Here is a 27,834-nt window from a genome sequence, read left to right on the forward strand (position 1 = left end):
ACCGGGGGACACAGAGCTCTCCTCCATGCTCTCACAGCACTTGCAAACTATGTAGGCAGCAGAGCAAGCACTGGAGACCTCTCCCTTCTGCAACACAGCCTGCTTCCTTAGGTCAGAGCCCCAGTTTGCTCTGCGTTAGTATCATACTTGGACCCAAGCTTCAAAATCTTTACAGTTCTGCACAAGTGGCAGCATACGGTCCAGAAATTGTTTCGTGGGGCCCTCTTCACAACAGCTTTTGGGAAGAAGGGCTGAGGGGACAACAGCCTCAGAGGGATCTATCAGTCCATCTTGACAGCAGGACAGTCGCTACTCTAGTTACTAAGCTGCAGAAGCCTTCATGAAGGTGCTGGCAATCAACACCAAAACACCCTCTAATTCTATGAAGCAAACCTCTGCCCTTCCCAGCAGACAGCTGTGCTGCTCCACACAACACAAAGGTGAGTGTGGAAATGCAAGTGCTTTTCAAGCTCACCTGCTGGTTATAAAGATGCTCTGGCTTTCTTCCATCATTCAACAGCAAAGCATTTCTTACAGAAAGAAAAGCCAGCTGCCAACAACAAAAAAAGACAGCACGCCCCAACGTCTCTGAGGTATGTCAGTTGCAGATACACATTGAAAAAATCATAAGCCTTAAATAACAAGCATAGAAGTTTTTCCAATCAAGAATTTTATTGACAGCCTTGGCAAATTTAGTCTGAATTTATGATCTTGGTCTCTCCTTCTTGCCCTTGTACAAGGCCAACAGAGAAACATTGGCTACTTTGACAACCTTGAAGCGAACTCCAGGAATGTCACCAACAGCGTGACCCTTCCGACCGAAACCAGCAACCAGAACTTCATCGTTTTCCTGCAATGAAAGACCAAGTAGTTACAAAGCTATAAACATTAAGCCTGTACATACTTCTGAACAGGTTAACATTAGAAAGTCTAGGGTGTGGCTCAAATTTAAAGAAAGGGTAGAAATCCTGAAGGCTATTGACAGATGCACATTAATAAAGGGCTGTTACCCCCTTCAGTGTTTTGGAGAAAGGAAACATAAGGAAGGATGCCATTTAGCTTGCAGCAGCACAGCTGAGAACTGGCTTCGCTAAGGGAGGGTAAAATACAAAACCATCTCACATTTTTCATCTGCCTCTGCCACTACAGCTTTAAGAAACATGTGGTGCAGAATGCCATGAACCCTTGTCTAACCATCCCCTAAATCCGTCAATTATGCGTTTCTTTACTTTGATATACAACTTTTTATAGGTAACTCCTTGAAAATTACCTCAATGAAGTTCAGGCAGCCATCGTTGGGAACAAAAGCTGTTATTTTTTTGCCGTTCTTAATCAGCTGGACTCTAACACATTTCCTGATAGCAGAGTTTGGCTGTTTAGCTTCTACTCCACTAAAACGGAAGCACATGGAAAGAAGCAAAAATCAGTTTGATGAACTGGCAGACACTCATTACATCACCACCAATTACTGCATTACTTTGTATTAAATGCAAGTTGTATCTGTACTTCAAAAACGATTAGTTCTCTATTTAGAGCTACTCAATATATAAAAGCCAGTTCCTAAGCTGAGTAAAAATTGAAGATTCTTACATACATGTACTAATTCAGCAAATAAAAATCTGGAGGGAGGGAAGGGGAAAAAAAAAAAAAGAGAGAAACCCCTTGGAGCCCTGGCAGTGTCCCAATGAAACTTATAAATTACAAAAAGAAAAAAAAGGCCAGAAGACAAGTAGATGGGATCTTTGACACAAGGCGCACACACACAAAATCCAACCCCCCAAATCCTAAACTGAGTTAAGCAATATTTTTATTCTTTTGCTTCTAAATAAGCAGAATTTTTAAAGTGGCACGTGTATGAGAAAGAACACCTTTCAGCACAGCCACCTGGAAAAATAAACCACATTTTCAGTCCTGCGTACAGAAACTAACAGAGATGTGGCGTGTTACAGGTAGGAAAACCCCTCACATATTTAGAAAGCAAAACAGCTTAGCGGCGCTTCCTTCCCCAGGCCCCTCTCAAAGGCCTCCTTTTCCGCGGGACTCTCCAGGGCAGCCAGGCGCCCCACGCCGCGCCCCGGCCGCCCGCGGGGTCAGGCACACCGGGGGTGCTCGCCCCGCGACCCGCCCACGCCGCGCCCCGCGGCGGCGGCGCTCCGCGGGGCTCTACCCACACTTTCTCCAGGACGATCCCCTTGGCGTGGGAGGCGCCGCCGAAAGGGTTGGCCTTCAGCGCCGTGCCCAGGTGGGCCTTCTTGTACTGCTTGTCGTGCCACTTCTGGTCGCGGCGGTGGCTGCGGAGCTTGCGGGCCGTGCGGAGCCCTCGGCACTTCCCTGCGGAACACGGGCAGAGACAGATGAGGGGGCCGCTCCCGCCGCCGCACCCCCCCCCCCCACTCCACTCCCCGGGGCCCGGGAGGCGGCCCAGCGGCGCGCCGCCACCCCCCGCCGCGTGTGCGGGGACGAGGCCCGGCCGCCTCGCTCCCGAGGAGCGGCGGCGATGTGGTGGGTAATGGCGGCGGCGCCGCTACCGCCCACCCCTGCGGCGCCGGGAGGGCCCAGAGCCGGCGGCAGGCTCGCGGGGCAGGGAGGGGAGAGCGCCACGGACCCCCCCGCGGTGCCCCCGCCGCCTCGTCCCAGGCACCCCGCCCGGCCCGGCCCGGCCCGGTTCCCGCCGCGGCGCTCACCCATCCTTCCACCGCGGCTGCCGAGCGCGAAAGAGGGAGGCCCGCCCGCTCCGCGCCGCCTAGCTGCGGCCGCGAGGCCCCGCCGCGGGCTGCCCGCGCCGCGCCTGACTGAAACTCCCGCCCGGCACCGAGCGGGGCGACCCGCCCGGCCCCGCCGCGGCGGAGGGCGGGAGTTCGGTCCCCACAGCGGCTGGCGGCACCTCGGTACCAGCGGCCGTTCGTCCCTGGTTTTAGCTTGTTTGGTCCGGCTTCTCTGGGAGTTACCGACCTCGGTAGGGAGGGGGGCAGGCAGGGGTGCAGCGCGTCGGCCGCCTCCCTGAGGTGAGGCAGCGGAAGGAAGCTTCAGCTTCTCTGAGGAAACAGAAGGAACGGCAAGGTGCGAAGGACGCTGAAGTTCAGGTTGTCTTCAGCAAGTGGCGCTTGTGCGGCCCTTCTCCGTAGCATCAGGGATGCTTGCAGTGCTTTCCGTGCTCAAGAGAAACGGAGGATGACCCCCGCACTCGGAACAGGCATGGAGCGGGCTTGAAAGTGAGGAGGGCGTGGTGGCATGTCCCCCGTTTTGTGTGGGGTGGCCTCGGCTGCAGCTTGGGAGGCCCCTTTCTTCTGCCGCTTGGGGTGTGCTTGGGGCTCACCAAGCCCCTCGGTTCCTCTGCATCCTCATCGGTCGTGTGCAGCAGGCGCCTGCCGAGCTGCTCACAGCGCGAGCAAAAGCAGAAATCTCACGTACGGTGTATTTAGGGTGAGCGGGGAAGATACCAAGGAGCAATGATGGTAGCTGAGCCAGGATTTCTTACTTCCAACTTTTGACTTGAATCCCTGCGTTGCCCCTAACTTTTCCGTTGGATCTTCGCCAGAGTAAAGCCCTGTAACAGAAACAAGCATGTACTAATTTTGAAGGCTACCATTAGTCCATGCGGCCGAACTCTAGCAATCTGCAGATGGCAGCTGAGCAGGCGCAGCTGCCTCATTCATGCAGTCCTCTTCCAAAGAGAAAAGCCATGAACATTCACCTCCCTTTTTGGGATTGCTGTGAAGGGGCAGTAACTAGATCTAAATGTATCTTTATTAACACAACCTGCGTCTACAGCTTAAATACAAAATACATACTTTGTTTATGCAGGGCTGTTTTTACATTCAGTCTGGATAAAATAAATAATCAAAAAAAGTTTAAAAAAAAAAATCAGAAAAACAGCCAACAAAAACCAGAAAACCCAGCAACAGTTTCAGGAGCAAACAGATTACTATTACAAAAAGCAATTCGTTAGAAGATGCAATTCCAATGTGGAGAATGCAATCGCTATTTGGTAATTTTAAGAACAGAAAAGTTAATCTTGTAAAAACACTACAGCTTTGCTTTACAATCTTAAGAGTATTAGGAATACTTAAAAAACTGACTAGGAAGGAAATTGATTAATAAATAAAATGAATATACTGTAACAAACTATGGCATTTAGTGCACAAATACTCACTAAGACGTTAAGATCTAGGAAAGATGATTTGAGGTGATGCTACTGTAGGTTTTGCTGTTTCTTCTTAAACTTTAGTAGGACTTTGGGACATTTCTGTTATGACAGTTTTTCTTCATTTCACCATGTTCTTCAAAATTAGTATTGTTTGATCCAAAACCAAAGAGAAGTGCTCAGGTTTAGTTAGTGTCATCCATTGCAAAAATGTTCACTCGGACAGATCACCCAGTGTTTAATAACATGCAGAGGATGTATTTGTATATACAAACCATTTATTATGGCACAGAAAGGCATACAAAAATTATCAGATTAAAATGTTTATCAGTACTCTAGCTTGCACAAAAGGAACTTATGATCTTGGTCTCTCCTTCTTGCCCTTGTACAAGGCCAACAGAAAAACACTGGCTACTTTGACAACCTTGAACTCCATGAATGTCGCCAACAGCGTGACCCTTCCAACCAAAACCAGCAACCAGAATGTTGTCATTTTCCTAGAATTTAGCAGTAACCAGATCGTTAAAAACAACTGTACTATTTAATTGGAATAACAAATAAGAATAAAGTCAAGTAAGGCTAACAACCAAGACTCGCTTCGGTAAATTTACATGCGTATGTGCGGCGGAGTAGCTGCACCCCAAGCCTGTTGAAATAGCCTCAAGTTGGAAAATTCGAGCTCAACGGTTTCACAGTCCGTGTTTACTAACCAGCAGAATACAGTAGTCGTACACTCCCCAAAGTGTAGGGTGAGTAACACCGCTATTTCTGAGCGGTTGGACTGGGTCAGTTAACTTTATTGGTTTTGAATGCAGCTTATTTACCTCGATGAAGTTCAGGCAAGCACCGTTGGGAAGAAGGGCCGTTATTTTCCTGCCGTTCTGGATCAGCCAGACGCTAACATGTTGCCAGATGGAAGAGTTGGGCTGCTTTGCTTCCGCGGGTCCATCTGACGGAGGAGCAAACCGGTCACTGAGCAGCAGTTTCTTCGCGTGGGGCAGCTCCACAGTTAGTCGCTGCCGGCACCACGGTACGCAATGTGCCTGGCACGGATGCGGCCCCATCCGCGATGCTCCCGGCTGCAGGTGCCCCGCTGGGCTCTGCAGAGGCATGCTTGCAAAGGTGGCCCCAAGATCCTGCTCTCATGGGGTCCCTCCTCTCCCTGGCTAGGTGTTTTTGTGGTGAAATATCCCGAATTAGTAACTCTGCTGGAAACAGCTGCCCGGGAGGACTGTTGGCATCTGGGTGGAAATGGGTTGTTTTCTTCGGAGAATGCCAGCACTGTTACATAAGCAATTCTAGAATTAAATGCTTGGCCGAGCAGATAAATCCACCTGAAATCCCATAACTTATCTTAAAACTCCTGGTATAATCTGATCTCTAGCGTTGCCTGTGAAATCTGATTTCTGATGTCCCGCAGAGCTGTAAAACGAGGGGCTCTGGGGTCGACCCCCTGCGGCCGGTCCCTCGCTCCCCGGCGCCCACGTCCCGCCTTCCCACCGCCCCCGCGGGCGGCGGCTCCGCTCCCCCGGCCCGGCGGCAGCCGCGCTCCCGAGCGGGCCGATCGGGCGGGGAACTACAGCTCCCGTCGTCCCTCGCGCCGCCGCCATTTGGGGCCCCTCAGGCCCCGCCCGAGGTGCGGCCCGCTGCCTCCGCGGCCCGCCCCTCCTGTGCCTTCCCCCCCGCCCCCGCCGTTTCCTTAGCGCGGCCCCGCCTGCGGGCGGGTGAAAGGCTTTCGGTGTTGCCTCATGGGCCTGTTCCGGCAGGGAGAACAAAAAAGAGGAGGTTGAAGGAAAAAAAGAGGGAGAGTTAGGGCTTTGACTACCTTGTCTGGTACCTCAGAGCCTGTGGCTTTCCCTCACTTGAACGGCAAGTACTTCACAAAAGGCTGGTGGGTGTAAAATAAACGAACCAGACCCTCTGGCTGCCACAGTTATATTCTCCAGGGGAGTGGAGGTACACGAGTGTTGGGACCTCCTTCCACGGTGGTAAATCTACCTAGTAACACAGACTGAGCTTTTTTGTGTTTTTGTTTTTTTTTTTTTTTTTTGTGTGGTCTGTCCCGTCCCCCCCTCCCCTGAAGGTAGACCAAAAATCGGACGCTTCATTTGTGATCCAGTCTCCATCCAGACCAGCTGTGGTAGGGCCTGGAGTCTGTATGGATTTTTCTTGGGGTAGGATGGCATCCTTTGGAGTTGTGAGGAAGGGTGCAAGGAGCAGAAGGGAGGCAGGAAAGAGGGTGGTAACAGGATTAATTTTTGCATCATCCCAGCCTGCGTGGTGGAGATGAAGGCTGAAAGGCCTCCGGGCAAATTAGTTGCCCAGAGAGAGGATTTTGTTGGAACTGAGACAAGCTTTTTCTTGTCTTAATATATATTAAGGCCAATTTTCTGTCCGTGCTTCTGTTGCATTGTCAGTGCATTGTGAATATATCTGAATCAGAGGAACAATGCATGTCTCAAAGTAAAAAAAGAGTAATGACATATTAAGTGCTAGTACCTTGTACAGTGGCTGATACCGCATACCTCAGCTGAGACATTATTTTAGAAAGCTGCTCAGTTCATGGTGACCGGCTATGTCATCTGAAGGTAGCTATAAACTGAGTTGAAAATAGATCATGCTGTTGTCCGCCTGAGGAGATGTTAGCCAAAGAGATAAATTATCCATCTTTAAAATTATGTCTGCAGTCTCATTCATTGCATGCAAACTCAGTTTGCGTATAATCATTGCAGCATCAGGCAGAACAGCTGTCATCTCAGGGTGTCCATCAACATTTATGTAACCATCCCATTTGACAAGGGGTTTGCTGGGCTGTGGTGACACATTCGGGGATGTGTGGGATGCCAGCAGTATCAACTGTCTAACCTATCAGTCTCTGATTGCTTCACAAACCTCACGAAACTGTGAACACTTACGCTGAATATAATTTCCAGCTGCTTTCTCAACTACCTTTTCTGCAAGGTAGATCCAAAAAAAGAGCAGTGTTTAAAGTACAGTAAGATCTCCTGCTGTGCCTCCTCCCTGGTGGTGGAAATGTCTGAACTGCCATGATACTAAGTAAAAAACAACAAAGTGGTAGCTGCTTTATCATCAAAGGACGAGTTTCTCATGAAGAGTAATAATGAGCAAAAACTTACTGCCAGAGGGGGAAAAAGATGATACTTGGCTACAAGTAAGATGGCTACACTTGTAGCCCACCACAGCCCATCGTATAGGATGTAAACAAAACTGTTGACTCCCCATTGACTTTGTCCTGCCGGACGTTCATCGGATGCCTTTGTGAAATTGAATGCGACCTCGTGTGTTCCATAAAACAGTGTGTGGGCTTTGCCCATGATCCTCTGTTCACCCTTTGTCCACTGTGTATGTATATAGTTGAAGCATGTGGCTGAGCAAGCTTTGTTTGGTTGATTTCAACATAAAACAGGCAAATGTACAACAGCAATTCGTCAACTGAATCACAAGAGCTCATCTAATCGTGCCCTTGCCAGGACTACTGCATGCAAGGCTCCATTCAAGTTTTCTTTTTAAACGTTAATGCAGAGATGGTGATTTTGTCATCATTCTTCACCAGAATGAAGTAAATGCTTAGGATGACTTCTTTGCTTTCAGTGGATCTCATTTCTTTCTAGATACCACGTGAGTCTGTTTATGCTTGAACCTCATAAAAAAGCAACATTTTTCAGAACTGTATCAAATGTTTAATATTGTTATTGTTGTTATTATTACTATTAGCAGGTGTCAAGAGGTAAGGAAAGACTTTTCTTCATGCTCTTTGCTTCTACCATTATTTCAGATGATGACTGCTGATTAGTGAATTACTATCAGCACCCATACTATTAGTGTATAGTGAGGAAGTCAGTATATTTTCACTGGTTTATACTGGTTTAACCTGTGTTAGCAGTTTGGTGTTACTTGTTTTCCTGGTTGTCTGCAAAAACCCCTTTGTTTCTGAGCAAATTGACATGTACTTTTCCCCTCTTTGACTATGTGAAACGGTGGTCTAAGAAGGCAGGTTCCCTCTAGAAATTGGTAGCACCATGGAAACACACAGGCTGGAAGTACAGTTAAAGGTACATTCTGTTGTCACAGAACGGACTACAGGACATTATCATGGATTCAACCTGTACTGACTTTAGCTGTGGGCTGCCATGTGTTGTTTGTACTACTTTCTCTCACTTTTTCTGCCCTCAAAGGACACGTTATTTGTTCATTTGTGCCATAGTGGTTTGTATTTCAGCATTTTTATTTCTTGGCTTTTGCTCCCATGCTGATGAAGAACACTTAGAAGATAGCAGCACATGAATGAAATCTCAAGGCATCATCAGAAAGCCTGTCTGTGCCTTTTCCCCCCACTTATTTAGGAGGGACTATGGGTCAGGAGTACTGAAATGTTTAACAGGCCAGTGACATTAGTGGCTTTGCAGTTTTTAGCAAGGTGTGTGGCACTTCTGCCTCCTTCCAGGGCTGCTTAAAACTTTCAGCTGAGCTATGTCTCTGTACTAGTGTAGTGATTCCAAGTTTAGCATCATACATTTCTGGTGCTTCACAGAAAATTTAGAGATTATCTTCGACTGGTCCTTGTTTATCACTATGCTCCCTTACCTCATTTTTCAAGCTGGGATTCTCACGTAAGTATCCATCTTCCTCCTTAAATTGGATAGAAGCAGTGCTACTGAGGACAAGCTGTTGAGTTTTAAGATTAGTCAATACGCTGTATCACTGAAAGAGAAATGAATTAAGATGGTAAATCCTTTCTAATAGTTACGATGCTAACCCCCCTATCTTTATCTGGTATCTGGAATGCAATAGACAGGAGCTTTTAATCAGTGAAGTAGGGCTTACTGTGTGATCACATCAGCAGGTTGCTGACATCAGCTGCCGAACAAGAAAGCAGTGTGTGTGTGTGGGTTGTGCTTACATAGGTAGGTGTATACACACAGCTGTTAGCAGGAGCAGGTTGTGACTGATACTTAAGTGGAGAAGGGTGCAGTGTGACTAAATGTCAGCTAAGTGCTGGTCTGAGCTTCCTTTCGAGAGTGAGCTGCCCACGCTGAAGGTGGGTACAAAGAACCCATTTCTGCCTGGGCCCCAGAGTTCCCTCCAGACTGATCACAGATCCATGGCTGTGTTCATGAAGGTGGCCAGACTGCATATGAGCGCGCTGCAGAGCACTGTTGTTGCACCTGGTCCACCAGTAAGTATCTTGATTTCAGCTTTCCCAGTCCTGTGTAGACACTGCGAATGCAAGCTGCGGTTAGTGAGCAATGTGTGGAGAATGCATGTGGGTCATAGGGTCTGAGGAGTCAGCTCATGTGCCTTGCCCTCTTCTTTGCCATCATGAGCACAGCTGATGTATATTTTGAGAAGGCTGATGAGGACAGAACGTCTGCAGAAGAGGTACCCATGCCTGCGACCCACCGTATCTTTTGAGAATGACCCGTCCCAGAACCAACCTGCTGTATTCACAGTGATGTGCATGCACCTTGGTGTCTCGGTCTGACAGTCCAGAAACAGAAGCACTGTCATTTTGTGGGCATGTAACAACTGTGGTCTGGCTCAGAGTCACCTGTAAGTATAAAAACAATTGAGCCAGAAAGCTGGACATGCACAAACTGAATTAGTGCTGAAGAAAGGAAACAACTTCCAAATATTTGACTTCTAAGCTTGCTCTGTCTGCTCTCAATCTGTAAAATGGGGATAATACTATTACTCTGAAGGTATTATAAGACTTCAAAATACATGTAATTCTTTCTCTGGTTATCATACGGAAGGAGAAATTTCAGAGCTGTTTGGAAATAGCACCTTCACCATTCTTTAAGGTTAGGGTTGAGTACAGATAAGAAGTGCTCTTCAGTGTGATTTTAGAGCCGGGAGAGACCATCTGATTTTATTTCTTTTGTCCTTAGCAAGCAGCTCACATCCTGGTACAATTTCCCCAGAATGTGTAATCTTTAATTCACAAGGAGGCTGGAACGTGCCAGTGGTAGGTGTCTGCCGTCAGAATAAATCTGAGCACGCGAAGAATTTCTCCTGTGGGTACCGGTGCAGCAATGGAGTGGCGAATCCCGCCCCCGGTTGGCTGGATCTGCTGCCCGTCACCCTGCCAGGCAGAGCGTGGGCGTCCGACTGCCCACTGGACCAGAGGAGCAGATGTCCTGGGTGTGGAGGGACTGGCTGTCTTCCCAATGGAAAGAAACGCTGCTGTTAGGTTCCTACTGCTTGTTTTGTATCTGGGATTCGCAGTGTCTGTGGAGCAAACAATTGTGACAGTGGATGGCAGGTCAGTAATTGAGTGTGTATCCACAAACTCTGTTGGTGGAGTTGAGTGCATGTTTTAAATGTTGTAATTTGGTCATTTGTGCTGTGTGGAAGCAGAGTCAATTGCAGTTTAGAATGTCAGGACCTGGTTTTAATTTTCTTTTCAGGTTTGAAAACACCTGGGGCTAATACAGAAATGAATTATTTTGAAGCCTACACTGCATTTAAAATGTAACTTTAAAACAATTTTATAAACACTACTAGAAATGGTTTTAAAGTGAGTGTTTTCTGGGCATCTGTCTTATATTTCATTACATTTTAATGACTCTCACACTGACTTTCCCCAGTCTGTGTAAAAATGAAGTTATAAATAGAATAACAGCACGGGTGTGAAAACTACTCCAAGAAACATAGGTGCTAAAGCATTCTACTTGTGTAGAATGAATATTTGAAGCATGAATTCAATATTGCAAAGAAGTATTAAACTTATGAAATTACTAGAGATTTGGATTTATCATTGTTTGTAGTGCCATTTCGTTCTCTAATGAAATATAAATAGGAAGCCCAAATCATAGCAGGGAAAGAGAGGACTTTCTAGAGCCAAGCGTTACAAAAGTGAAAACAGCCTAAACTGTATTAGTTGAAACATGGCCCAAAATCACTAATAACACACAGATCAGATATGCTGATGAAGATCACAGCTGGCAGTAATATCTGTGCCTTTAAGGCAAGAAGGACATGTGGTGATTTGCTTAAGCTTGTATTAAGAGATCTGGTAGTCAGTTACCAATAAATACTACAATATGTTTTCATTTAAATGGCTTACTTGCTGTTCTCCTCCATCGGTTTTCAGACTTGTTAGTGTCTTCTTAGTATAATTGCACTTCTCTGCAATCAGGTCAAAATCTGAGAGAGAGCAAGCAGTGGAGCATTACATGACCTTTATTCTAATAAATATTAAGAAATTAAATTGTGATCTTGATTCCAGTGAATTGAATGAGGATTATGCCTTTGCATTCAGTGGAGGTGGGATTGTGTTTACACACTGCTAATCTGCTAGCAGTTCTATGAGCTCAATTTCTTTTTTTATATTAAAAATGAAAGCTTGGGTATCTTGTTGTTCTGATCCAGTTCTTACTGGACATCCATTAAAGTGCAGATCAAACCCCAATACTCAATATATTGTAAAATAATTACATAAATCTCTCTCCCTGTGTCAAATCACACATGAGGCTACCAAAATATGACACAGAATACTTAAAATTTAGAAACTATAGACGTCATGGGCTTTGTAGATATTTCTTAATGATAGAACTTAAATAGATACATGGGAAACTTAGTAACATTTTTTGTTAGGATGTTTCTTAGAAGGAACTAGCTTTTGCCCTGAGTCTGAGCTCCCAGGCTTACACATTTATAATTTTAATAACTTCATTGAAATTACTTCTGATCAATGTCCCTAGGACTACAACCAGTTCAGTGCTACCAGGCTCTCAGCAAGCATTCATCACCTTTCATCATAACTTTGTTTTTAGTGCGTTTGAAGATTCACATGTTATTTTCCAATTAAATGCTTCATAAATTAATTTTAACTAGTTCAACAGCCAGTGAGGTAGTCTGCAGCTGGACAATATTAGTCTTAGAGTGATAATTCTGGAGTAATCGAAATACTGCAGTAGAGTATTGCCATCTGATGCAGTTTGTCAGAGCAGCAGCATGAAGAGTAAAAGACAGTATGTGTATGGCTTCCTTTAACCTGATGGCATGAAAACTGTCTATGGTCCCCACACTCTATCACTGTTGAGTGCCAGGCTTATTCACGCGGCTCGTCTGAGTGGACGAAAGACTGCTCATGTGAAAGTCTTCAAGGGCTGGAGCCTATATGAACTTTTTCAGACAAACAAGCTAGACTTGGTTATCTTATGTAGATGGATAATGTTGTCTGATAAGAGGGAATTTACTCTTCTTTATACTTATAATCTTATTTAATTGGGTTTTACATAGTGACTAGTCATCCCAGTGCTTTGTATTAGGGCTAATCCAATTTCATGTAGGTTCCTGACATATTTGGTATTGTAAATTCAACATACAACATACATGTCTGGGTATATCTGGGATAGTCATTTACGAATTGGTAGGGAAAAATATTAATCATCAAAAAATATATTGTGTGCAGCTGAATTTGACGTTTTAGGGCAGAGTGGCTGAAAAAAAAGATAAATTTGAAAGTCTAGTCTCTAATTCAGTGTGCTAGAAATTATTTGCTCTCACTGATTTCAGGTCTAGCCACTGTTTGCTGATAGTGTTGCAGGCAGTGGAGAAGGCGGCTGTAGTGCTAGCTAGTTTCGTGTCTGTTATACATGTACTTAACATTTTTATATAAAAAAGGAAATACATATTTTTAATGTGTTGTTATTTTCCTGTTTCTTCTTACAATGCTTTTGTTCTATGAAACATGCTCCAGCTGAGGGCAAAAGGGCCTTGCTGCCAGAGATCACCTGTGAATTCCTCAGCTTGCCTTTTGATCGGAAAGGCTGCTGATTTGACAGCAGGATGGCTATTGAAGGCCACCCGTTCCTGTCACAGATCACACACTTCCGTGACACCTCAGGGTTATGAGTGTCAAAGGCAGCTAACAGACCTGGTAACATCAACATAAACCTGTGCTTGCTCAGAAACCGGGAGGTGATCCTTCCCTTACGCCACTGAATAGACAGTCTGTGCCATCGCGATCCGGCTTCAGTAAGACAAAGCAAAGACTGCAAGCCTTGCCATGATGGATTTCCCTTGCCTTTCTCTAACGGGGCTGCATGCATTGTGCAGGAGGAAAGGAGGCAGCCAGCATTGCTAATAAACGGAGTAACGAACAGGAGTACCTAGGTGGAGTTATTTCACTTGCATGCCTCCGCCTGCCTCCCAAGTGTGCCTGCCATGTGGCTGATGATATTTGTCACACTGTGGTACTTAGCGGTGGTTCCCGGGTCGCTCTCTCCACTGCATTCCTCATGAAAGCATGAATATTTCATTAGCTGTACACATTCATCTATATTTGAGTATCTTCAGGCTGAGAGCAGAAACTTGACATTTCTTCTGGAGCAGCATGCCTGCGCATTGCTGTGGTTTTACATGTGATGTACAGGAATCTAACTGCACTGTCATGAGCTCCCAACCTGCGCCCATGGGCTGTGTGGAGGCCGGTTATAACCGTTCTGCTCAGGATGTAACCCCACAGGGGCGTTCGCAATGCGTAGGCCTCATATTCATTGTATGCTCTCCTCAAGGCTTGGTGTTGTCTATCACTTAACATTCCTCAAGGTGATTTAATTGGCATGACCATGGTATTAGCCTTATCCCAGATGGGAAACTAAGTAATGATTTTTTTTTTTTTTTTAATTGCCAACCATGAAAACAAAAATAACCCTTCCTCTTCCCAGAACAACATAAAAACCTTTCAAGTCCAGTGAGGGAATGAAATGAATTACACAATTTTATGCCAGCCTCCTCTCATCCCAATGTTTTCGTCTGCATGCTACAGCATGGTGATTTCCAAACTGGAGTAATGGGCTATGAGCTTTTAATTATGTATATAGGGAGGAGCTAAAAGTATAACTAAGCATAAATAAATATATCTAGGTATAACTAAATACAACTAAAGTTAGTATAACTAAATAATTTACATTAATTTCCTTTTGGTGTGCCTCATTTTTGTAGCTATTATAATGAAAAAATGCCCCAAAATTGCCTTTTCCAGCCTGAAGGCACAATCTGTCGTGAAGGAAGACTAGAAAAGAAAAATAAGGCTGCATCAAATCACAAAACCCATGTTCCTAATTGTTAAACAACCCAAGAGAGAGTTTTACCTGAATAAGAAAACAAAGTTCGGTCCATTTTAGCCATGTCTTTTCTTACCTATCTGTCAAAATGAAAATTATTTCCACCTATCTCTGAAGGCTGCTTGCTACTGGGACGAGACCTTCGAGTGGCTTAGGGACCTCAGCTCAGCACTAACCCTGGCTCCAAAAGTATGGTGAGGGAGAGCGGGACCTACTCTGAAAGTGCACAGCCCCTTTGAAGTCACTGGGATTTAACAGCTCCGACTGAGGAGAGAGTTGGTCTTACTATATGTATTTAAAACTGCCAGATTGATTTTAAACAGTGTTACCTACTTTGAACTTTTTTGAACATAAGATATTTGTAAGGTTCTTTCAGCTCACATCACAGTCACTGCTGTGGTGCTGTAGAGCCTAGCTGTCTTTTTGTGCTGTGTTACGTTTTCTCTGGAGACTGTCTTCTGCTTTATTGCTCTGGTTGCTGAAGGGACTGAGCAGCCTTCCCAATGGTCGGGAGCAAAGCTGCTCATCAGACCTGGTGTTTGGCAGCAAAGTGACAAGCTGGAATACAGACTCCGCTTCACTTTTGTCTGTTTTGCCTTCTGGGTTTGAGGAGTTTGCAAGGGGACACAAGAGATCTATTTGTGGCAGCAGAGAAGAGAGTATGCCTGTGAAAGGACATTCTCGCTGGAGAGACACTGATCAGAAGAAAGAGCCTGCTGCCCTCTTGAACCTCGAGTGTAAACAAGACATTGCATGCGAAATCTGGGCTTTGCTGAAGCTGGTAATGTTGTCATGGGTTTCAGGTGAGCCAGGTTCAGTGTGATCAAACTCCCTGGCTGCCAGAGCTGCATGGGCATGGCAGCAAGCAAGGCAGGCGTTAAGCCACCCCACGTTTCTCCTTTGTTGGCGTTAACATTGTTCGGACTCATCTGCCGTTAAGGATGCCGTGATGGAAATTAGATTGGGATCACTCCTGCAGTACATGCTAGCGGGTAACACAGATCCCCCTCCCCAGGGAGTCCATCGGAGTGTGGGTTCACCCAGCTGTTCAGGGGCTCCCCAGCGAGGCCAAGGCTTGACCCTGCAATTCAAATACCTTATGGTACAATTTACACGTAAATACTGAAAACTGCTTTTATCCCTAGTCCTTATCTGCTGGTGTTTGCGTATATCTCTTCAAGTATTTTGCTTTTGTGGTGGGTTGGAAAGCCAGTCAGAAACAAGGCAAGAAAAGAAGATGGAAGTGTATTTCCACGTGAAGTGGCTGTGAGGCAGCTCCAGCCCCACCATCGCTTACGGCCTGGAAAGCACTGTGCAGGCAGAAGTAGGGCAGGGTGTACAGGGTCTCTCTGGGATATTACTCAGCTTGCGGGAGGGAACGCCGGGAGGTTCACCTGCCGAAGAACGCTGACAGGAAACGTGAGAAGTGGACACATGTCATCAGATCAGTAGATCAGTCCACTGTAGGGGGCTGCAGGTCACAAGGAAGCTGCCATGGTGTGGAGGAGGCAGGAAGGTGTTCCTGTGACTCAAGGAGTGGAGTGTGGTCCTAAGGGAGAGCCTGGTTTCTTGGGCTTTGTTTGATCTTGTAGGTCTTTTGGTGACGTACCTGAATCTACTGGGCTTGATTCTCTAGTTCAGGAAAACAGATCATACTTATATCAGCTGAAGAGTTATCCCTAAATTATACCAAAGAAGGAAATCAAAGGCTGAAAATTTCACGAGCCTGGTAGTTGTTACTTGAGATGTGCTTCACTTGCCCCATACCTTGCAGCTGACTTCCATGGGATTTGGGATTGCCTGGAGCCATTTGGGAGCTCTCTTTACAGTTGGCTGTACATCTGGGCTTAAGGGATTCTAGCCCCGTGCATTTGCTCTATCCTGGAGGAATTCAACGTGTTGCTTCTGATCCTCACTGGGGGCTGAGGATGGTGCATCACTATCCTTGCGTTCCCCTGCTTGTGGGCTGGAACTGGTTCCGTCTCTAGCCCAGAACTGATGTCCCATGGAAAGGGACAAGAGGGGTAATGAAGACTTTAGTCAATATGTTAAGGACATGGGAATGCCTGGCAGGGCTGATCTACCTGAGGGATCTCTGAAAATGAGGCATTTTTAGCCTGGGTACACTGGCTTTGGGATTAATTTGCCCTGTTCCTGTGACATTAACCAGCCAAAGATCTGAGTTACATTTTGAATGTTTCATTGAATGAAGCAGGAGCAGGAGCTCTCCCCAGCAAACTTGCTGCAGATGTTAAATCCAGATGCTGTACAGTAAATATTTTTCTCCTCTCTTCTAGTTCAGGTGCATTTTCAGATCAAGATTCTCTGCAAAGAAATGGTAAGGCTTTTTTTTTTCAGTGGGCTGAATGGCTGGATACTAGCTTGGTTAGTGTGGCTGTAAAAGGTCTTCATTCACAGATGTTGCTTCTGTTGGCATTAGTGACTCTTCTGTCAAATGTGTTGTTAAAGCATATCCCTCTTTAGAAAATACCCTTTAAAGGATTTGCCTGGCTAAAATACTCATTTGCTGACTGACGCTGTGATACAGTGAGAATGTGGAAGAAAGAAGTATTCACACTTTTTTTTTTTTTTTAAGCAAATGAAAACAGAGTTAAATGTTTGAAGGATGGAGCTGTGAGAGTGTCCATGAAATTATCTGTCATCTGTAAGACTTCATTCTCCTGGCAAGCAGTCAGGCCGTCAGGTTATTTGTCACAGCTTCCCATCTCTGGCCAGTGCAGGGAAAGAAATTCCTACCCATAGTTACACGCTTTTGCCATGCAATTCAACATACACCCTTCGACAACAGAATTTGCTGTATGAAGAAAGAAGAAGCTTTTGTTACATGTGTTTGGGATGAGTAAATACATGTATAGGCTGAATCCTGTCATTTCTGGGCACTGGAGTTCTTCCCAGTAAGGGTGGCAAGATGTTCAATGAAAAGAAGAGGAACCTTGTTGTACGAGTAAGGTAAAGTAAACTAGAAAATGGATGTATTGAAGGCAGTATTTGCACCAGGCCAAATATTTTCCAAAACAAAATCAGGTATTCTGAAATACACATTTTGTGCAGGGATAATTACTGTTTGCATAAGAACGTGCAAGATTATGATTTTATAAATGATTGGATGTTTTCTTTGTAGGCTAATTACACACTTTCTTCTGCAGGTCGACGTTATGATGGTGGTGTGAAGCCAAAATTTAATGTAAATCAAGTAGCAGTTACACAGGTAATGTTTGAAGGAACTGGATCTGTGAAGTTTTTTCATAGCACATTGAGATCTTTTAATTTGCTTTATTGAATTAAATAATACATTGTTTAAAAGAAATAGCCAACAAAACTGTCTAAATCATTGTGATGTGGTACTGATTCACAGCCTGCTGTACAGGATATCTTCTGCTTTTCTGAGAAGTCAGGTAGGACTTCAGTTGCCATCGCTGGTGCTGACTGACAGTGGGTTTAGGCACAGGGTCTTACTGAAGGAACCAAATCCTATCATCTGTATTCTGTACAATGCCATTTGACTGCTGCGGCCAGTATTTTGCTTATATCACTTGGTACTAAAAGAATAGCTGAGGCAAAACTGCTGATTGTTTAAATTTAGTGGGAGTTTTTCCTGAGTCCAGCCTGTAGGTCTTGTCAAAAACTGAGCATATAAGGCTTCCTTATCAAAAACCCTGCAAATGATGCAATCTAGTGTAAATAATCTGCTGATTAAATCTCTCTCATCTGTACTTCTGAGAAGACAGCCTTATCATTTATACAAATGGCAGTCATAGTCAACGTTTCTTGCTGGCTGTTGCATCACGTTTTCTGACAATGTTCTTACCTTGCTTTCAGCTTGTTGCTGTGAGTACTTACTAATTTTAATTGTAAAGCAGTCTTGTGCCATATGTAAGGTCAGGTATCAAAAGGGGTCTTTCAGGGTCTGAGCTGGGAGACGTGATTCACTAATCTGAACAGAAAAAAAATAATCTCTCTTTAAGCCAAGACAAAGCTTTGAGGCTTAACTGCATCCCTTCTGGAGCCTCGTAAGATGCTGTTTATGACTGGGACTCAGAATACCTTTCTTGTTTGTACATGATTTGAACTTGCTTAATCATATGACATGCAAAACAGCCATGCAGACATTGTATATGTTATCATATTCAGATAGGACGTATGTGTAGATGGAGAAGAGTTGGTGTCTGGAAATTTTAGTTTGAAATATGGAAATGACAGTTAAATTTTGAAGTCCTTTCTGAGCCCTAACCCACTGTCTCAAATTATATTGCCTGACAGCCAAGTTGTCCTGCTTTTGCTATGAAATTTGCCTTAGAAGGGATAGCATTTTTCTAATGTCTACAGATAACATGGAAGCTGCAGTCCCCAGGTTTCAATCTTGCGAATGACTGATTTTGTAAAGGCAGGGATCCATACTTGAGCCATCCTATTCTGCAGTAGGCATTCTCCCGATTTTAAAGCCATCAGGAGCCAAACTGTCTGCAGGTAGATGTAGACTTGGACATTTCTTTCACCTGGACAGCTGCCCAGTTTGCTTTCAGCGTGGTAGGCTGTGTCCTTGGCCCAAGCTGAGTCCTCTCTGGTGTGTTGAAGTAATTCTTACAGGTGTCCTAGAGAGTCTTCTGCTGGGGTGAGCACCTTGTGATTCTAGCTTTGCTTCAATTTTTTATATCGGGCAGCTCTATGGTGAGATGGGAGCATGCCAAGAATGTGGTTTTTGCCCCAGTGATACTACCCTAGTAGAATAAATATGACATATTGGCTCTCTGGCCAGTTGTGCTGGAGCTAGAGGTCTGTATGGTGCCATTCCCATGGTGGGAAGGGGTTAGCCAGAGATTTCTCTGCTTCCTCAGTTCAGTACTGCTGCGGCTGAGAACTGGCTCCACAGATGCTCTCCAAGTGCTGGCCTCATTTATTCTGGTAGGATGCAGAGTAACTCCTGAAATACACATCTTCTGATATTGATCTTTTATGTGGTCGATCAGGTTGTCAGCTACAACTTGAGCAGGAAGGAACAGTGGGGAAGAGCATCCTGGAGGCCGTTCACCCACAGCCACTACAGCCCTCTCAACGTCACGGTTAATGGCATTCCCTGCATTCTCTTCTGGGCCAAGAGGATCATGATTAAGTTTGAAAACCACACGCAGCTGGATTTGACGGAGAAGACATTTGGTGTCCATGCAACAGTGGATGTTGGAGATTCCAACTGCAGTGAAGACAATGCAATGTAAGGTGGCATTCTACTCTGCCAATGGAACTAGTGCCAGATTACAAGTCTAGTAAATAGAATCATAGAATCTCATTTAGGTTGGAAAAGACCTTTAAGGTCATCAAGTCCAACCGTTAACCTAGCACTGCCAAGTCCACTACTAAACCATGTCTGTAAGTACCACATCTACACGTCTTTTAAATACCTCCAGGGATGGTGACTCAACCACTGCCCTGGGCAGCCTGTTCCAGTACTTGGCCACCCTTTCAGTGAAGAAATTTTTCCTAATACCCAATCTAAACCTCCCCTGGTGCAACTTGAGGCCATTTCCTCTTGTTACTTGGGAGAAGAGACCGACACCCACCTCGCTACAACCTCCTTTCAGGTAGCTGTAGAGAGCGATAAGGTCTCCCCTCAGCCTCCTTTTCTCCAGGCTAAACAACCCCAGTTCCCTCAGCTGCTCCTCATAAGACTTGTGCTCTAGACCTTTCACCAGCTTCATTGCCCTTCTTTGGACACGCTCCAGCATACATACTGAGGGAAACAGACCTTGTATTATGTGGTGTAGAGCCCCAGGGGCAAGCTCCTTCCTATAATGTCCTGATGTTGCAGGCAGCAGGGCAGCATGGGTTATACACTTTCAGACCAGTCTTTCATGGGGCACATAGATGTACATAGCTGTTCTCATCTCTTGCAGTGGTGTAGTCAATCCTTGTGGCCAGCCAGTTTTGCTCTTAGTGCCTGTGAGGCTGAAGCTGTTGATCTTTTTAGTCTCCAGATGTTTTACATAGCTGCTCGGGAGATTGAATAGTGGATCTTATGCTGAATATGGGGGCTTAGGGACTGGCCGTGCAGGACTACTTATCCCTTCATAGGATGTGCATCAGCAGTAACATAAACCATTGGTACAAGATGCAGATGAAATAGAGTTAGGTAGCCCCAAGTCCCAGGATGTGATCCATGAGTTGCTGAAGCTGAAAAGTGAATTCACTACAGGTTTGCACGTGACCTGAAGAGTCACCGAAAACCTGAACTCTGCATCCCAGTCTGTCATGAATTTCTGCAGCATGAACAGCACAATGCTTTGCTCCTTCTAAACCTGAGTGAGAGCTATATATTAACCTAGCTGGATCCAGAATCCTCCAATCCCATGGCCATACTAGAAAGGCATTTAGGTTTTTTGATTTCCTTCATAGCGTTCCTGACCACTTCTTTCCCTCCATGTAGTATGCTGGCTGGCTTCATGTCTGTCCTGGTTTCGGCAGGGGTAGAGTTAATTTCCTTCCTCGTGGCTGGTACAGTGCTGTGTTTTGGATTTAGGATGAGAACAATGTTGATAACACACCGATGTTTTAGTTGTTGCTAGGTAGTGCCTACAGTAGTCAAGGACTTTTCAGCTTCCCAGGCTCTGCCAACTGGGAGGGCTGCAGGTGTACGGGGGGCTGGGAGGGGGCACAGCCAGGACAGCTGACCCAAACTGGCCAAAGGGACATTCCATACCATGTGACGTCATGCTCAGCATATAAAGCTGGGGAAGAAGAAGGAAGGGAGGGACGTTCGGAGTGATGGCATTTGTCTTCCCAAGTCACCGTTAGGCGTGATGGAGCCCTGCTTTCCTGGAGATGGCTGAACACCTGCCTGCCGATGGGAAGGAGTGAATGAATTCCTTGTTTTGCTTTGCTTGTGTGCACAGCTTTTGCTTTGCCTATTAAACTGTCTTTATCTCAACCCACAAGTTTTCTCACTTTTGCCCTTCCGATTCTCTCCCCCATCCCACTGTGGCGGAGTGAGCGAGCAGCTGGGTAGTGCTTAGTTGCCAGCTGAGGTTAAACCATGACAATGTCTAATACCAGGTCATTGATTCCACTCTGGTAGGCAACAGTCTAAAAATTAGGAGGTGGATCCTAACTGAGCATGTGCTGAACATGAGCACTGAGTCTACCCCATAAATGGAGTTTAAATCTGTAATGACACACAAGAATAAAAATAACATGACCAAACCCAGCAGTTTCATTTAGCTCCTATACAACAGTTCACCTGTACGTCTAAAGATGTTTCCACAGAAAGTAAGTCTTATCTCTTTCTGATTATACATCTCTGCGGGATAACCCAAGGTGCACAGAAATTTTAGTGAGATTACAAGAAAGCTAAAAGCATAGTTGAAAAAGAAGTCAGGTTTTCTGCCCTTCGTATCATAGTATTCAACAAGGTAGTCTGAGTTTTATGTCATCAGCACGTGAACTAATCCAGCACTATGTTTTGAAAGGCAGAGGTAGAGAATGGAATAATATTATTTTAAAAATAAAAAATAATAACAAACATTCCTTCTTCTGTTCTGGTCTGCAATTCGGAGATGATCTTAGTCTTATTAGTAATGATTGTAACCTAATAGAAAATATATTCATGCAAAAGTAAGGGTTTCAAAACATGAAGTATAGTTTTATAGTTGTTCATAAGGCTTGAAAAATCAGAAAGACAGTGCAGTGGTGGACTGCAAACTCCTACTGGAGCTGCTGTTTGGAGACTGTTAGATTTGAGCAGGCTACTCTGTCTACCTATCTGTCACAGATACCTCTGTAGTCTGGCTACAGTAGTGGAGGTTTCATTCTGTAAATACAGAATTCTAAGAAATTAGGACTTGTCCTGGCTCTGGCTGGGAGGGAGATAATTCTCTTGTGTTTTGGGTTTGTGGCTAGAACCGTGTTGATAACATACCAGTGTTTTGGCTCTTGCTGAGCAGTGCTTGCACAGCGTCCAGGCTTTCTCTGTTTGTCACTCTGCCCCCCCCAGCAAGTAGGTTGAGGTTGGCAAGAGGCTGGGAGTGGACAATGCCTGGACAGCTGACCCGAGTTGGCCAAGGTTATATTCCCTGCCATATAACGTCATGCTCAGCAATAAAAACTGGGGTAGAGGAAGAAGAAGTGGTTAGGAGTTGTGTCTTCCAGGGTGGCCGTTGCTCAGAGATTCTCTGGGCATCAGTCTGCTCGTGGGAGATGGTCAGTGATTGCCCTTGCAAAACTTCGGTGTTTTTTTCCCCCTCTTTCCTTCACTTATTAAAATCTATCTTGACCCATGAGTTCTCTCTTTTGCTCTTCCTATTCTCTCTTCTGTCGTGCTGTGGGGTGGGGGGAGTGACTGAGCAGCTGCATGGGTCTTAGCTGCTGGCTGGGGTCAACCCAACACAGGGCTTTATATTCTGCTTGATGCATTATGTTGGAAGATATTTGGGAATTTATAGAACACATTATTCATTAAAAAAGCTGCACCAAGAGTCAGGAAGAAGAACAACTCTACAGCATACCCTTGACGTGCCTTTTATCAGAATTTCACCATATCTGAGGTTTGATCTCAAAATCTGTGGGTCCAGAGTCATCTCATCTGCCATGTCTTCTGATCTTTCTCCTTGTTTCTCCCATAGTTTTCTGAGTACCCTCGAACTAGGGACACAGCTGCTAAAGGCAAGCAGGACCTTGATGCTTAGTTTGAAGCTGAGGCTGGCATTTTTTTTCTGGGGTCAAGAGACATACTGTGACTAATGAGCCTTTTCTCCTCTTTTCTGTGGAGAGAAAGAGGAAAATGCTACCCCTTCCCAATGGTTTTGCTTTCTTGCATGTTCTATTACTTTATTTATTTGGGACACACTGAGAAATACTAGTCCCACTGACTCCTGCCCTTTGAATGCACTCCAGAATCATAAGCAAGAAAGCCCCGTCTTATTCTGAGCTCTCACTAGAAGGGATTTCATAGAATCATAGATCATAGAATCATTAAGGTTGGAAAAGACCTCTAAGATCATCGAGTCCATCCGTCAACCCAACACCACCATGCCCACTAAACCATGTCCCTAAGCACCGCATCTACACATCTTTTAAATACTTCCAGGGATAGGGACTCCACCACTTCCCTGGGCAGCCTGTTCCAATGTTTCACCACTCTTTCAGTAAAGAAATTTTTCCTCATGTCCAGCCTAAACCTCCCTTGGTGCAACTTGAGGCCATTTCCTCTTGTCCTATTGCTAGTTACTTGGGAGAAGAGACCAACACCCACCTCGCTACAACCTCCTTTCAGGGGTTGTCAGGACATTTGACAGATTGCATGAACAGATCTGTGGCATCTCTGCTAGATTCCACGTATCAAGTCATTAGAAACTGGAAGTTTCAAGTATCCATTCATCCATTGCCACTGACCGCATCTGAGTACTGATTGAGGTCTCTATATGTAGAAATCATGCTCTACAGATAGGAAAATGGATAATCTGGGCTCGTGAGTCAGGATTAGACTCAGTGTAATTGCCAAATACAAGTCTTGGGTTATATTTTCAGTCAACCTGCATTTGACTGTAGCAGAGAAGAAAGGGAAAAATTGGCTTGAATGTTGCTCTGTGATCTCTGGTTTAAGGACTGACCTAAATTATGCCAGTTGATGGCTGAGTGCTCACATGATGCATTGCCCAGTTTTTCTCACCTGAGAAAACTCCCTTAAACTTCTCCCTTCTTCAGCCTTCTTTGTTAAGACAATACTCTGTTGTGGCTTTCGGTCAGCTTTCAAGCTGCTTTATACTGTCTGATCAATGCAAAGTAGCTGGAGCCAGGAAAAAATACTTGGCACTGAACATATACGTATTTGCCATACAAATATAACAATCCAACCTGTGGGGGTTTTTTTATGCACCAACTTCTGGATCAGGCCACTGAGTTTAGTGCTGTATTTGCCTGTGTCTAATCCTCAACTGTCTATGATTTCCCTCTGTAATAAAGCGGGAGATAGTCTAGATTCAGTGTCCTGTCTTATTGGACCAATGTTAGTCAAGGTACAAGAAGAAGTCTAGATCTCGTATGAAATCATAGGGCTAGCTGGTTGGTTTTTTTTTTTTTATTCAGCTTTAGGTTCAGAAGTTTTTCAGATGCTGCATTGTTTCACTATGTTTTGTCTCTAGCTTAGTCTGAAAATGTTATGTCGACAGTGAGAATCTATTATGCAGGTTTTAAGAGGCAAAATATTATTGTTAAGCCAAAAAAATGTATACCACTTAATCATGCAGTGCTACAGTGCATTAATTCCAGAGATGGTAAAAAGGATGGTAGGGTATGCATTAGTTTACAATTAACCTGCTAGGGCCTTTCACTTCAGTAAACTTCAGGTGCCCATCCTCACTGCAGATGAGCTCTGTAAAGCTACCTCACAGTCCATGTATTTATATTGCTCTAATGATGCACATGTGCGAAACTGGAACTCAAATGTCATCTGCATTTTTTATCTAAAAAGATGAGAATAATGTGGCTGTTTACACTTTCTAATGACATACAGAGGTGATTCATGACTAAGATATCATGGCTTGAGAAGGAGAACACAGATCAAATGAACCTAATTGTCAGCCGATGTTGGAAGCAGTGGAATTTAATTGTGTTGAAAGTTGAGCATGCAGTTCTGTTCTTTCTGGATAGTCTAATAGTTAATTTGAAGGCCTCCTTCAAATTAACAGCTGAACTACTGGATTTCACTGGAGGAAGATTTAATCCTTTCAGTTTTTTTCCCCCCTGACTTCAAAGGTATACTGAGCAAAAGGCTCCATGTGTAACTATGCTTAATCCTTTGTGCTGCTTTTTTCTCTTAAGATTTCTGAAGTTTTTGTCTAGCCTGATGTTACTTGCTTTTTGACCTAGGCTTTCTCTGAAGTTTGGTGATGTGGGCAATCTAAAGGGGCTTGTTATTAGGTAAGTTTATATGATAAAGAAAATACTAGATAATCACATGTTAATATCCATTGTTATGGATATTAACAATGCAGTTGCTTGTGCAATTTGTTTTAGGAAAATTTGTGTAAGCAAAAATAATGTGAAAGAACTGTTGGTTGTATAATCAAGACATCTGCATTTAATAGGTCTGTCATTTGCCTGCCTTGTTTTATTAAGGCATTTCTTCTTCTATGTTGACTTTTCTATTAATGAGAAAAGTTCAGGTCATCTCTTTTGCATAGAATCTTCCCATCTCTGAGATTTTTGCTAAAGCTTGCTAATTACCTATATTTTTGTCTGGGAATTTTGATGCAAGAACTGGTAGTATGGGCTGCTCAGGCATCAGACTGTAAACTACTTTATGTTTGTTTCTTCATGATCAAAGAAAACAGCATTTCTTGATGAATAATTTTCTATATCTTGGGTAGAAGTACAATACCAATGTTGCATATAGATTTTTCTCAGTCATTTAGGAAAAATCCCTCACCTTTCCTCTCACTGTGTGGGAGAGCAGCAAACTCCTTCAGCTGCAACAATAGAGAAACTCAAATCATTTTCCAGACTCAACAGAAGGAGCTAGAGCTCACACTGATATAAATGGATGAAACTCTGGTAATACCAGTGTGCCTTCTAAGATTGTTCAAGATGTGAGTTTAATAGTTCCAGCTCTTATTTAGACTTGCTTTCTTATTAATCTTTTTTCTCATACAATATTTTCAGATTCTTATTAACAACCAGCTATTACCAGCTGTCTGTTCAGAACTGGTTCAGTTTACACAAACTGCAACTTCTTTACAACCACTCCATCCAAGCAACGTTTAACGCAACCAGAATATATGCACCGGCAAGTTACTCCTACCACTGTGAACATGTGAGCAGCTTGCAAAGATATGATGCACTCCTCATACCCAGCTCTGCAAATGATCTTTCAAAGCTTTGGGAAGTCACTTTTACTGATTTCCAGGTAATGTCATGGAATTGAGCCAAATGGATCCCCTAGGTAGACTGATGGGAAATTTTGCACTTAACTGCCAAGAAAGTATAATGACCTTCCATGTACAGTTTACAGGATCTCCATGGAACTTGAAATAGAAATGAAGACTTAAATTATTATACTTATCTTCCTGTCAAAGGAAATGAAAGTCTATATAGATTTTCTGTAGTCTCTTGCTTGGGTTTCCCTTTAGTATGTGGAGTGAATTTAACTTTCAGTGTTACAGCTCTCTGAGCTGGGCTCTTAAAACAGGTATCAATAACAGCATCAGTCACCAAGTATGGGATTCATCTCACTTAACTTTTGATGCCTAGTAATTTTAACCTTGTGCCCTGATTATAGTCACCTCAGCCTGCCTCTAAAGCCAGTGGATAATTCCTCTGACGCATCTTAAGTCCTTATTTTAGGATGAGATTAATCATCTTCTGAAAGTGCCTATTTTTCTGCGTTTGGCAATAAGGGAGCCTAAGATAACTGGACTAGGAGGTCTTGCTTTTAGATACCTAAGTCATAGGCATGAATAGCTGAAAAGGGGATTGAGGGGGAAAGCTGATCCCCCTTTTCTCACCATGTGATCAATGTCCACGGACCGATTTAGTGGAGCAGACAGTCAATTCCCTGAATACCAATGTGGTAAACTTTGTGTTAGAACTGAAGCCACAAGTAAGACTTACTGGTATTGCCATAGTTGAATGCAACTTCATGTAGTTTAGCTGATTTGCTGTCATATACCGCACACTTGGATCTGGTGAGAAAAATCTAATATTAGGGTAGGCAACTGAGAGTATTTCCTTGTTTGTCACGTTGAAGTTTATGCAGTTTGAAACAGAGACTCTGGAGATTCTCAACAAATGATGCTGGAAATGCACCGTTAACTTGACAGGTACCACGCTTACAATTAAATATTACTGGGTTATCAAGAGTGATCATAGATGATTTTGTTTAAAACACAACTGCAAATCCTTTGGGCAGCAGACTGAAGGGGATTAGAGTAACTGTCGGTTTCTAGAAGACTGACCTGGATAAACTCAGAGCACTAACTTCAGCTAACACTGATACAATTTTGCAAGAAGCAGATACTGAATTAAAAATTCTTTCTGGCATCAGGAGCAAATTCATGAAGTTGGTTGTAACCAAGACAGCAAATACTGTATTTAATATGAGTCCTTTTGTTCTCTTTGTAGATTCAAGGTTTTAACATTCAAGAAGGACATTTTGCCTATGCAAAAGACTGTGCAACCTTTTTCTCTCCAGCAATACTTATGGGATTGGTTATGTCGCTGATTCTGCTGCTGGTTCTTGCCTATGCTCTTCATATGTTGATCCACCTGAAATCTCTTGACAGGCACTATGAATACAAAGCTTCTTCTGCCTATTTTGCACAGATGAAAGACAATGACATGGGGGATGAGAAAGAGCCGCTGAGAAGCAGTGGGAATGAGTCCGATGAACTTAGAAACCAACAGTTCTATAAGATCTATATTTAGCAGTATGCATCTGTCTCTCTGAAACAAGTGGTATTTTCTTCTGCTGGCACTGTTGTATGTAGTTTGTGCAGATTTTTCACCAACTGATGAGAAAAAAAGTAGGTAACAGACTGTTTAGCCAGTTACTGTCTGTTATTTATTGATAACCATCTCAAAGATGCCCTGGGA

General features: G+C 44.2%; 2 protein-coding genes and 1 long non-coding RNA gene across 3 annotated transcripts; 2 read left to right on the forward strand and 1 right to left on the reverse strand.

The window, feature by feature from the left end:
* Positions 1-649: 649 nt before the first annotated feature.
* RPS23 (ribosomal protein S23) lies at positions 650-2,742 on the reverse strand. The gene is made up of 4 exons (XM_076362101.1): positions 2,685-2,742; positions 2,172-2,331; positions 1,271-1,391; positions 650-850 (listed from the first exon to the last, which is right to left on the reverse strand). The coding sequence occupies exons 1-4, from the start codon at positions 2,686-2,688 to the stop codon at positions 704-706; spliced, it is 432 nt and encodes a 143-aa protein (XP_076218216.1). The 5' UTR covers positions 2,689-2,742; the 3' UTR covers positions 650-703.
* LOC143172537 (V-type proton ATPase subunit S1-like protein) lies at positions 2,463-27,834 on the forward strand. Its single transcript, XM_076362100.1, has 7 exons — positions 2,463-2,502; positions 16,536-16,576; positions 17,406-17,467; positions 19,227-19,468; positions 25,114-25,164; positions 25,906-26,149; positions 27,364-27,834. The coding sequence occupies exons 1-7, from the start codon at positions 2,498-2,500 to the stop codon at positions 27,664-27,666; spliced, it is 948 nt and encodes a 315-aa protein (XP_076218215.1). The 5' UTR covers positions 2,463-2,497; the 3' UTR covers positions 27,667-27,834.
* On the forward strand, positions 2,879-4,734 carry LOC143172597 (uncharacterized). The gene is made up of 2 exons (XR_012997372.1): positions 2,879-3,212; positions 4,537-4,734. It is a non-coding gene; the product is annotated as an uncharacterized LOC143172597 (long non-coding RNA).

The sequence above is a fragment of the Aptenodytes patagonicus genome, chromosome Z (genome assembly GCF_965638725.1).
Source record: "Aptenodytes patagonicus chromosome Z, bAptPat1.pri.cur, whole genome shotgun sequence".
NCBI lineage: Eukaryota > Metazoa > Chordata > Aves > Sphenisciformes > Spheniscidae > Aptenodytes > Aptenodytes patagonicus.